The sequence below is a fragment of the Sturnira hondurensis genome, unplaced genomic scaffold (genome assembly GCF_014824575.4).
Source record: "Sturnira hondurensis isolate 20B ecotype Veracruz unplaced genomic scaffold, ASM1482457v3 Scaffold0003693, whole genome shotgun sequence".
Classification (NCBI taxonomy): domain Eukaryota; kingdom Metazoa; phylum Chordata; class Mammalia; order Chiroptera; family Phyllostomidae; genus Sturnira; species Sturnira hondurensis.
In genome coordinates, this window is record NW_028076324.1 from 3,365,659 (window position 1) to 3,376,240 (window position 10,582).

Genomic DNA, 10,582 nt, shown 5'->3' on the forward strand with positions numbered 1-10,582 from the left:
GTAGTTCCCTCAGAAGCGGGGGAAAGACCCACAAACGTGAGAACTGAGTTTACGTGACAAGATTAATAACTTCCATTTATTGGGTAGCTACATGCTGAGCACAATGCAAATATCACTGTAAATCCTTAACCTGCTGTACCTTTTTAATCCTGAAAAAATCCTTTAAGGAAGGTGTTACAGACCTACAATCCACCTGAAATCTTCATGGCTGGCATGCAGCAGAATTCAGGTTTTTTTGTGTTGTAGAAAACAGGCAATAAAATGCATATACAGCCACAATCATTGCGGAGCAGCATCCCATAATTGATCTTAACATTTCTTCAGCAAAACATTTGAATATTTATACTAAGTGGGATCACCTTAATTTAGAGCTTTTTTTTAAAAAAAAAGATTTTATTTATTTGTCTTTAGAGAGGAAGGGAAGGAAAGAAATATCAATGTATGGTTGCCTCTCGTGAGTCCCCTGCCGGGAACTGGCCTGCAACCCAGGCATGTGCCCTGACTGGGAATCAAACCGCGATCCTCTGGTTCACAGGTCCACGCTCAATCCACTGATCTATACCAGCCAGGGCAAGAGCTTTTTTTTTTTTGCTACAAAATAACCTTGCGCCAGACTTCCATTCACAAACTCTTTGTTTTCAGACCATTTTGGAGTTCGGAAATGTGCTGCAGGGATTGTGACCTGGTATCTATTTCACCAGTGAACAAACTGTTGCTCTGAGGTTAAATGACCAAAAGTTATTCAGATAACTGAGTCAGGATTTAGACTTAACAGGTGGCAGCGTGTCCTACATTTACTGATACACTCCTAAAAATTCAGTATAAATCAAGTTTACTGAACTCTGAATTCCTATAGCCAAATCCTGCTGACAGAAATAATCAGCCTTGCATATCTGGTAAGTGCAAGTCCCCCACACCAACTTGTTCGTTATTTAAGAGAGAAACTAAGATATTAAGTGAAGGAAAATGGTTTTTGCTGTTTGCTCTAGGTACACTCAACTATTTTGAAATGGCTCAAAGGGGTTAAAAAGGGCTCAGAAAAAAGGCAACTAACAAAACCAATAATGTCATACAGTATTGTTCATCAAATCTCAGAGATAGAAGAGGGACTTGCCCGAGTGTCTTTTTAAAAGATTTCAAAAGGTGTTACTGTGAAAAGCTTTTCTCCTACCCCTTTACCATGGCCACCCATTTCTTTCTCTAGAAGTACCCAATGCTACCACTTTTCCCAAGTCTTATTTTACATCGAGAAAAATGAGACACCGAGAAGTCCAGTCTCCGGACCCTGACTTCAAACTCTCAGATCAAGGTGTGAACCATCTTGTTCACTGCTGTTATCTCCAGTTGTTGAAGGAAGGAAGAGGATGAGGGAGGAAGGACGTTAAAGCAGGGCAGAAGCAGGAAGGGAAGAAAAGCGGTAGAATGCCTGCTATGAGCTGGGAGCACATGCGACAGACAGCGCTGGCATTTGACTGGCTGTGGGGAACAGCCAAAGCCTATGCTCTTTATCCCACCAGGTGGCCTCCAAACTAGAAAACATGGAGGCCTTCAGACAAGCCTAAGTTGGCACCGTGGCACCACCACAAAGGAGCTGTGTGACCTCACAAAGGTTACTGTATTCCTTTATGTCACTATCTCCTAATCTGTAAAATGGCAGCAATAATAGGACTCTCTCTCTTCAGGGTTGTTGTCAAGACTGACTAGTGTGGTTAAGTTATAAAATGGCTGCAAAATTTTGTGGCTCTTTTGATTAGGAGATGGGGCCTTTTCCACCTCCTCTGGGCTTTCCCTTTGACCTTTTCTGGCCAAAAAGTAGCAAATATAACTTGAGCAGAGGCTTGAAAAGTGCACGCACACCGAACTTTGTGCTCTTCCAGCCACCAGGAGAAGCACCCGGGCTGGCCTGCTGGATGAGACCCATAGGGCCCAGTGTGCTCACCACCGGGTTGTCCGGCCACAGCCGAACGGGTCAGCTGAGCAAACCCAGGAGAAATCGACCGAGCTGGCCCAGACTAGAACCCCCGTTCTAGAGATGTGTGAGCTCAGCTGTCATTTTCGGTCCGTTTGTTTTCATTTAATTGTAGTAAATATATGTAACATAAAACTTACTGTTTTATGACAGCTGCTCCTATGCTGAGGTAACAGGCTTAAAAAGCTTAGCACAGTGCCTAGCAAACACAGGAACTCAATAAATGATGACTACTATTAACATCATCATTAATTTGATTACTCTGACTCACAATGTAATCTCCTACTTCCCCTCACCCACCAGAGGAGTGGTTCAGAAACACTGCTTTCATCATGACTTAGTTCTGCTTTTAACCATTACCTACACTCTGACTGAGTGCAGCTCAGCTTGTGTCCCCAACCCACACTCACCCAACTTCGTGCTTCCAGTCTACATTCTGCAGTGCCAGCCAGGGTGGGTTCCTTGTCACTCCACATGCTTCGTGCTCCATCCTAGCTACAGGACTTGGCTCCTGCTGACTTTTTCCACTGAGGATCCTCCCTCCTAATCTAGAATCTAATACCTGTTCAAGGCCTTAACCCTTACAAAGCATGATTCCTGTGTTTTCTGAAAACTTTTCACTGTAAAACATATCCATTTCAGTAAAGATTCCTGAAACCAAAATGTCCTTCGGCTTACTTGGCACCTCCTAGGTTATCTTTTGTACATCCATCCTCCATCAGACTGTGTTTAGAGTAGGCATGTCCAACTCTGCATCCACCACACCAAAGTGAGTTCACCTTTTAGCTGAATCTGGACAACACTCTGCTTACTGTCTCTCTGAGACCTGTCACCCTCATGGTAAGCAGCATTGTGGAGTTAAGAGAATGAGCTCCAGGTCACAATGCCAGGCTCAATAGTAGGCTCCACCCCTAAGTAGCTATTGGACCTCGGGCAATTAACCTCTCTGTGCCTGCTTTTCCATCTATAAGACAAAAAAAGTATATCCTTGCTTCCTCATAGTGTTACTGGGAAGGTTTAAACAACAGATGGAAGGAGGTATTTAAAATAGCGCTTGCCACACAGCAATAGCTCAGTAAACAGTAAGCATTATCAGGACAGCCTTTATCTAAAAGGTTAAAGGTCTAGATTTAAAGAGATGACCTTTTGGCAGGTCTCCCGTCTCTCGTTCAGGACGAACCGGTCCTGAACAAGTATATTTAGGGATTAGGAGTGGCCACAGTTTCAAGTCCACAGCATGATGAGCCTGCCTAAAAAGGCCAGTGAACACTGGTGTGGGAGGGTGAGACAGGGAAAAGAACTGTAATTGTATCTGGACATTTTATTTCTTAACAAAAGCAACACAAGAGATGAAGCAAATACAGCAAAAACTTAACACGTAGTTAATTTTAGAGACAGACACAAAATAGCTTGTTACATACAATATCTTCAGTATTTTTCTATTTGCTTGAAATATTTTATAACTAAAATACATTTTTTAAAGTTAAAGCAATCTTAACCTACGTTCATTAGAAACACAACATCAAAGGCGGACTATTTTTATGTGACGTGCCTTGCCAAGCATTATGACACTCCTCACAATGGCAATGAAGCTCTCCATAGGTGTAATGGAAAAACCAAGAAACAGAAGGTTGGGATGTGAGGAATGAGAGATAAGCAGCAGATCTGCTTAAGAGCTTTTTCTTCTTTTTGAGCATGGAAAACAAATCTTTTATGCTACTCTGGTCATAAATAAAATATTAACATCAAAAATATGTAACATCCATAAGAAAGAAATTTCAAGTCTGAAATAACCAGATCACACCTAAAGTACTGTTCAGTTTTGAACAATAGACTTTAAAGACAGACCAGGTTGGTAAATGACCTGGAAAGAGGAATGGATATCGAGTGGAAGAACAAAGAACATTTGGCTTGTGTATCTACATAGAGAGAGGATATGAAGTTCTCTTAAAACGCTGCAAGTACTGTCCTATGAAATAAGGATCAGACTCTTCGGCTCCAGAGAGAGAACTGAGTGGAGGAAGTTCAACTCACTTTAGGTAACAATGTCTCAAAACCAAAACTATCTGGAGATGGAATGGGCCGTCTCCAAAGACAGTGAATTACGAGTCATAGGAGGTGTTCAGGTGACTGTACCACCTGGGTTGTAAACAACTATTTGTTTTATGTTACAGATCCCTCCTGGGAGGATGTGACAACATTCTCTAGGACATCATTCTCCTCCTCGCAAAACACACAAATTCCCAACAAATTTTTCCAAATAATTTCAGGTAAGCTCCAAGTAAGAACTCTTAGTAAGAATCTCTAGTTTAACAAGTATCTATTGAATCCTGGCTTGTATGGTTCAGTGGACTGAGTGCTGGCCTGTGAGCCCTGGCCCAAAGGGGTTGCTGGTTAGATCCCCAGTCAGGACACATGCCTGGGTTGTGGGACTGGGTGCCCAGTGGGGGCTGCATGAGACGCAACCACACATTGATGTGGCTCGCTCTCTCCCTCTCTCTAAAAATAAAATAAAAAATAAAAAATCTTTAAAAAAATATCTATTGAGTAAGGCACAAGGGCAACTTAAAGCCATGTTTTTTCTAGGCATTCCTCAAAAGATTAAGCCCTTATTCCATCCAAAAGTGATTTTTCACTTTTATGATTTTCCTTATGGCATTTACTATTATCTGCCACATTTACTTATGTTTATCTTGTTTAAAAAGCTACACACTTCTTCAGGGCAGTGCAGCTACTTTTTGTTCATTAACTCACTAAAGATACATCAAACAAGATTACTGTTTTCAAAATGCTTAAAATCCAGAATCTTAAATCTGAAAGGGATTTGGGGAACATAAAGCCAATACACAAATAACCACAACACAAGGTTATGATACTGATACAAGGTAAAAAACAGTGCTAGAGAAAACGGTTTTCCCTGTCACAGGTGACATGAGTTTCATCACATTTTACTGATCTGACAAGATGATGAGCTCTTTGGGTGTTTTATTTATCATACATGCTGAACCCTCTATTAACGCTGAGCACAGAACAGACGCTTAACAAATGACTGCTGAATGATCAATAGGTGGTACTCACTGAAGCTAGACCTTGAAAGATAACTCTGAGTCATGAGACAAAGGAGAAAAAAAGGTGTTTTCATTGAAATTAAAGTGTTTTAACAAAGAACACTCATTATGGGTACATTTAAACAAAGAACAGTATTTCACTGTGATAGTTCCACTGGGGAAAAATAACTTACAACTCTTGACATAACCCACTAATACAACTGAAGGTGTTCAGTAATTCAATAGCCACTTTACAATAACTTTTTGTTGGAATAAATACCTTTGTAAGTATTCACTTAACAAAAGGTACATGAATGAGGCAGGTGAAATATGAATTAAAAAACCAGTTCTGGCCTTCAAGAAGCCAACAATGTAGCTAATCAACATACAAGTGTACTACTAAGAACTTGGAAGAGTAAATAAGTGTTATAAAAAAACAGAAAGCATTGAGGAAGATACTGATCAGACTGTAGGAAAGCGAGGGAAGCTTCTGCAGGACATGGAATAACAGAAAACTGGAAAAATAAGTCCGGTTTCATTCTACATAGTTCGTTTTGTTCACATATTCTTCGCCAAGGTCCTGTCCCACTCACACTATCCACACAGCCTATTTTGTAAACAAAGATTACATCAAGATAATCATCAACGTGAAGAATGAAATGTGGCCCTGACAGGTGTGGTTCAGGGGACTGAAAATTGTCCTGACAACGGAAAGGATGGGGGTTGGATTACAGCCAAAGCACATGCCTGGGTTGCTGGCCCCACCCCCGCGAGCGTGAGAGAGGCAACCATACCTTTATGTTTCTCTCCCTTCCTTCCCCTCTCTCTAAAAATACATAAATCTTTTTTTAAAGAAAAAGAACAAAATATGAAGCAAAACTACCTGAAAACCAATGTCTTGAACGAGCAGAAACATTTTAAGCAGCAAAGAACTTGAGGGAGGGTAGGGGCCAGAAAAGGTCTGCGTAGGAGACCAAGCCCAGCCGGGCGCCTCCCGGGATTAAGGAGAGGGAATGAACCAGGCTGGCAAGTGTCTGCTCCCAGAAGGAAGAAGGGAGCCTAAGACGTTGGGCATCCGCTCACCGCGCCCCTCATTCCCCATTTTGGTCCCGCCGGGCCAGGTCGGAAAGACCCGCGTCGTGCACAACGTCTCCAACCTGGCAGGAAAGCAGGGACGCTCAACCCACCTGGTCCATCTTGGGCATCACCTTATACCGACCCCCTATCCGGAAGCGCAGCAGGTTGTAAAACTCCTCCGGGTGCCCCAAGCACTTTACGAACTCCATAATGAGAGCAGGATGCGAAGCCTCGGTGACTGCCTCCCTAATTCTCCCAACTGGCACCCGTTTGTGGAAGATATACAGAGGACCCGGCAGGAACAGAGGCGGGCCCAGAGAGGCAACGCCACGCCCACTTCCCCGCCCTTCTTAACGAGCCCCGGGCTCTCGAGACACTTCCGGTGGTTTGTAGGCTGGACTGACATGCGCGGATTGGCCAGAGCTGTTCGCACCAGAGAGACGCTGGCCAATCGGAGGCAGGATAATCTGGCGTGATGACCACATCCTAGAAGCTAATTGAAGAGAGAAAGATGAAGGCAAGCGAGATTGGTGTTCCTACTGGGGGCGGGCCCATGTTTTCTCCCCAACCCTTCGCGGGGCTAGGGGCGCTGATTGGCTAGGGCAACTCGCGAGGCGCTGACCGACTGGTGGTAGGAAGAGTATAGCACGAGAACTTCGCCTAGAAGCCAACTGAGGGGTAGGAAAGGGGAGGGGGAGCGGGGTTGGTAGGACCAGGCTTTTGTTTTTCTCCGGTTGCCCTTGGAGGGGCTGGGGACGCAGACCTAGCCCTCCCGGAGTTCCAGCGTAGTGAAGTCCAGCTCAGGCTTGGGCGTTGGGTGAGAGCCCAGAGGAGACTAGGAGAGAAGGCAGAGTCCGCCATGGTTTCAACAAGCCCTCCACGTGTTAAATTTTGTTTATCTTGCTGGCCAAATTAGCTCTTCCTGGATGTGCTGCGTTCACGGTCGCGCCCGACTGCCGAACATTTAAAAGGCATATGCCCCCACCACGAAGTTGTCGGGTCTTTACTGTCAACAGCACACAGTGCAAAAGCTTGGCAAACCCACGTAGGACACAAACGCCTGACAGTACCGTTCACCTGCCTCTTGTTACAGATGCAGCCCCGTAGAATACCTGCTGTCCAACCCAGCAATAAAACTCCTGTTGATGGGCTTCACTTCTCTCAGGGTGATAATCAAACGCTCTTCTGGAGTTTCAGCTCCCCTCTTCAAGATGCTTGCTTTAGGCCCAGGTAGTCCCCAAAAAGGATTTCAAGCATTCCCTCAACATAACACAGGTGATGAGGAAATTGTATTTCCACCCTAGACTTCTCACAAGCCCTAGAAACTACCTGCTACCGCAGCCCCCCACCCTCCAACTTTTTTGAACACAGCAACCAGGATCCTTTAAAAACTTGTCGGATCAGATCACTGCCTAAATAAAACCCTACAACTTCTCTCCACTTCACTCAACAAAGCCAATGCCCCTACAATGATCCCTATAATGATGTGCAAAGCTCTGCATGATTAGCCCTGCATCCCCATTACCTCTCTTGACACCCAACTTTTACTTCTGACCATAGGGCCTTTTTATCGAGCTGTTCACTCCATACTCCCTGGGACACTTTGCTCCCAGACATCCAATTAGCTACCTCCTTCACCTCCTTCAAGTCTTCGCTGAAACCTCACCTCATATAAGCTCACTCGCACCATCCTATCACAAGCACTGCTGATCCTCCATCCTACTCTAATTTTTTCTCATAATATTTACCACATTCTATTACAACACATAATTTACTTATGCTGTCTATTGGCTGTTTTCCCTTGCTAGAATATAAGCTCAATCACAACAGGTCTTTGTTCTGTTCATTAACTCACCCCCAAGCATTTAGATTCATGCCTGGCACACACTAGATGCACAATGAATACTTACTGAATTGAGCTGCATCTAGGATACCTCCTTTTTAATGACCCCCAAACTGAGCAAGCTTGACATACCCATACCTGACGTCTCTCCCACTGAGTCTGCTTCTCCCGGGAAGAGCACCAACAGCCTCCTAGTCACCAATTATACAATCCAGACATCACCCCTAACTCCTTTCTCTCCCTCACACCCCTTTGAAATCACTCACCAAATCCTGTGGAGTCTAAGAAACAACCATCTCTGTCTTAATCTCTCCTCTTTGCTCCATCTTGGTGTAAGCCCCATCTCCTCTCCCAAACTATTTTGAGAACAACTTCCCATCTCCCTAAAACATATACTTGATTATGTTACTCTCTTGCCAACAATCCCTCAATTTTAAATTCCTCAAAGGAAATGCCTTCCAAAATCAAATCAAGAATTCTGGCATAGAATAAAAATTCCCTCGTCATTTAGCACTTACATGCCCTTTTTTGAATGTTAGCCTCCTATTCAGTCACTTCACATCCTTCAAACCAAGACCCAGTCCTGGCAGCACTTCCATTTCTTAAAGAGTCCACAGGATTTTACAACCCAGGTCTTGGCCCGAGTAATGCACCTGCCTGGGCTGTCCTTTCCTCACTTGCTTCTCATCTAGTTACTGCCATGCGTTCATTACAGCTCAGGTGGAATACCCTGCTTCAGGGATCCTCTTCTGAAGCTCACTGGCCTCTCCTTTATTTGCTCTTCAGATTGAACCAACATGCATCCAACACCAACGATATGGCAAGCGCTGGAAATAAAGATGAGTACAATGATATTCTACCCCAGAGAACTTCCAGATCAGAGGATGACAATTACATAGCTGGAGCCTAACCCAGCTCACACAATCTGACCTACTGTGTGTCCAGCTGAAGACTGCATGCACAGATGGACAAAGATCAGACCATTTACAGTAACATCACACTACTCCACAACCTCTGCAGCAACTGGCTTGGAATGGTTGGGCTTCAATCAAGTACTTCTCTATTTTTGCCCCCACTTCCAACACAGGACTGACCACAGATAACCAAATATGCTCCCGAAACCAATCACTTAAGATACCCCACTACTAGTTCGCCTGCTTCCAGCTTCCCCATGCCAACCTCCTCCAACCCAAGCACACCTGAAGACTTGCCTTTTTTTTTTTCCACTATAAAGCTGTCCCACTTCCCAGGCTGCCACTGAGTCTCTGCCAAATGCTAGTAATGGTAGCCGATGCCCTTGCTATATAGTAATCTCTGATTAAAAAGCGTCATGTTTGTTCTTATTAGGTGGTCTTTATTTCCACAAACCTCACCCCTTCAACCCTGTCCAGTAGTGACTCTCATCCTCAACTTTCTGTATTCTAACGATCTCGTCTGACCCTTCGCCTCACCACAAACCCCTCAAGGTCTGAGACCATGTCTGAACGTACACCTTGCACAGTGCCTGCCACTAACAAGTCTGTGCTGCTTTGTGTTGAACAGCAACGCTTGGAATTGGGACTGTGCTGGATCTTTTGTGTGTCTTCCCCAGCTTCACATAGCACTTCTTTCATAACCTACCAAAGCATGTAACATTCTTTGTAACAAGCTGCCCTCCTATTAGTGTAGGGGTCTTCTTGTCTTCTTTATCCTGTATTCCCAAACCTAGCATTTAAGAGGCACTTAAGAAATATTTATTGAATAGCTAAGGCCACTGAAACCTAACATTACATTCCAAGTTTTCCACAATGTCAATCAATAACCTGGAAACTCAAGCTCATGTTGTACTTAACATACCGCTTGGAATGTGTTGAGTACAAATATTGCCCCTCTCCTCACGTCAAAGGGAAACCTGGACTTGCCCACTCCATGCCCCCCATCTATGGTTCTGTCAAGCAAAAGCCTCTCTTTATACCCACCAGAGACATGGACAAGAGGAGTAATTCCCACTGTTCAATTCCCCACCCCTGCCGTTTGTGCCACCGTTACCTCCTTTCTTCCCTCCCCTTGATCCTTTTAGAACAAAATTAAAACTTCTGCTGAGAGCCTCCTGACACGCAGAATTAATCTTAAGGAGAGGCATTGTGGATGTGGTTTCTGCTAGCGGTCCACATTTCCGCTTCCCCATTTCTTTCATGCGGAACCCAGTCTGTGATGATGCTGACAACCCATACACCTCAAAGGCTGGCTGCTTTGTGAGACGTACCCTTAATGACGTCAGCCAGGACTTGACCAATGCCTGCGGTGCAGCTGTCCAAGCCCGACACAGAGGGGGCTATGAGGTGTGTTTAAGTTTGTGCCCCTGGCCCTGGTTAATTAACCGTGTGAACGCAAGCAAGTTCTTCAGCCTGTGTACACTTCAGTTTCCTCATTTATAACACAAAGACAGTAAGAGTGACTAGCTATCTTCATGTGTGTGTGTGTTGTTTTGGTTTTTTTTTTTTGCAGATTACATGGCAAGAACTACGCTACATGCTTTACATGGCAAGCAGTCAGTGCTTATAAGCTATTGTACAGGCTCTAGGTCTGCCAAAAAGGGGTTTAACCCACTGTTGACAACTCTCCATTCCTTAAGGAGGTGAGAGAAAAGGAAAGCCAGAAAGATGA

At 44.3% G+C, this 10,582-nt stretch overlaps 1 protein-coding gene and 1 long non-coding RNA gene across 2 annotated transcripts in view; one reads left to right on the forward strand and one right to left on the reverse strand.

Annotated features, from left to right (window-relative positions):
* Positions 1 to 6,401, reverse strand: part of FDFT1 (farnesyl-diphosphate farnesyltransferase 1) — a 28,016-nt gene extending 21,615 nt beyond the window's left edge. Inside the window, exon 1 of the mRNA XM_037042167.1 lies at positions 6,204 to 6,401. Coding sequence (XP_036898062.1) covers positions 6,204 to 6,302 — 99 coding nt within the window. The 5' untranslated portion in view covers positions 6,303 to 6,401. The remainder of the gene's footprint in view (positions 1 to 6,203) is intronic.
* Positions 6,402 to 6,775: 374 nt separating this feature from the next.
* On the forward strand, positions 6,776 to 9,279 carry LOC118984316 (uncharacterized). The gene is made up of 2 exons (XR_005065902.1): positions 6,776 to 6,910; positions 8,723 to 9,279. It is a non-coding gene; the product is annotated as an uncharacterized LOC118984316 (long non-coding RNA).
* The last annotated feature ends 1,303 nt before the right edge of the window (positions 9,280 to 10,582 follow it).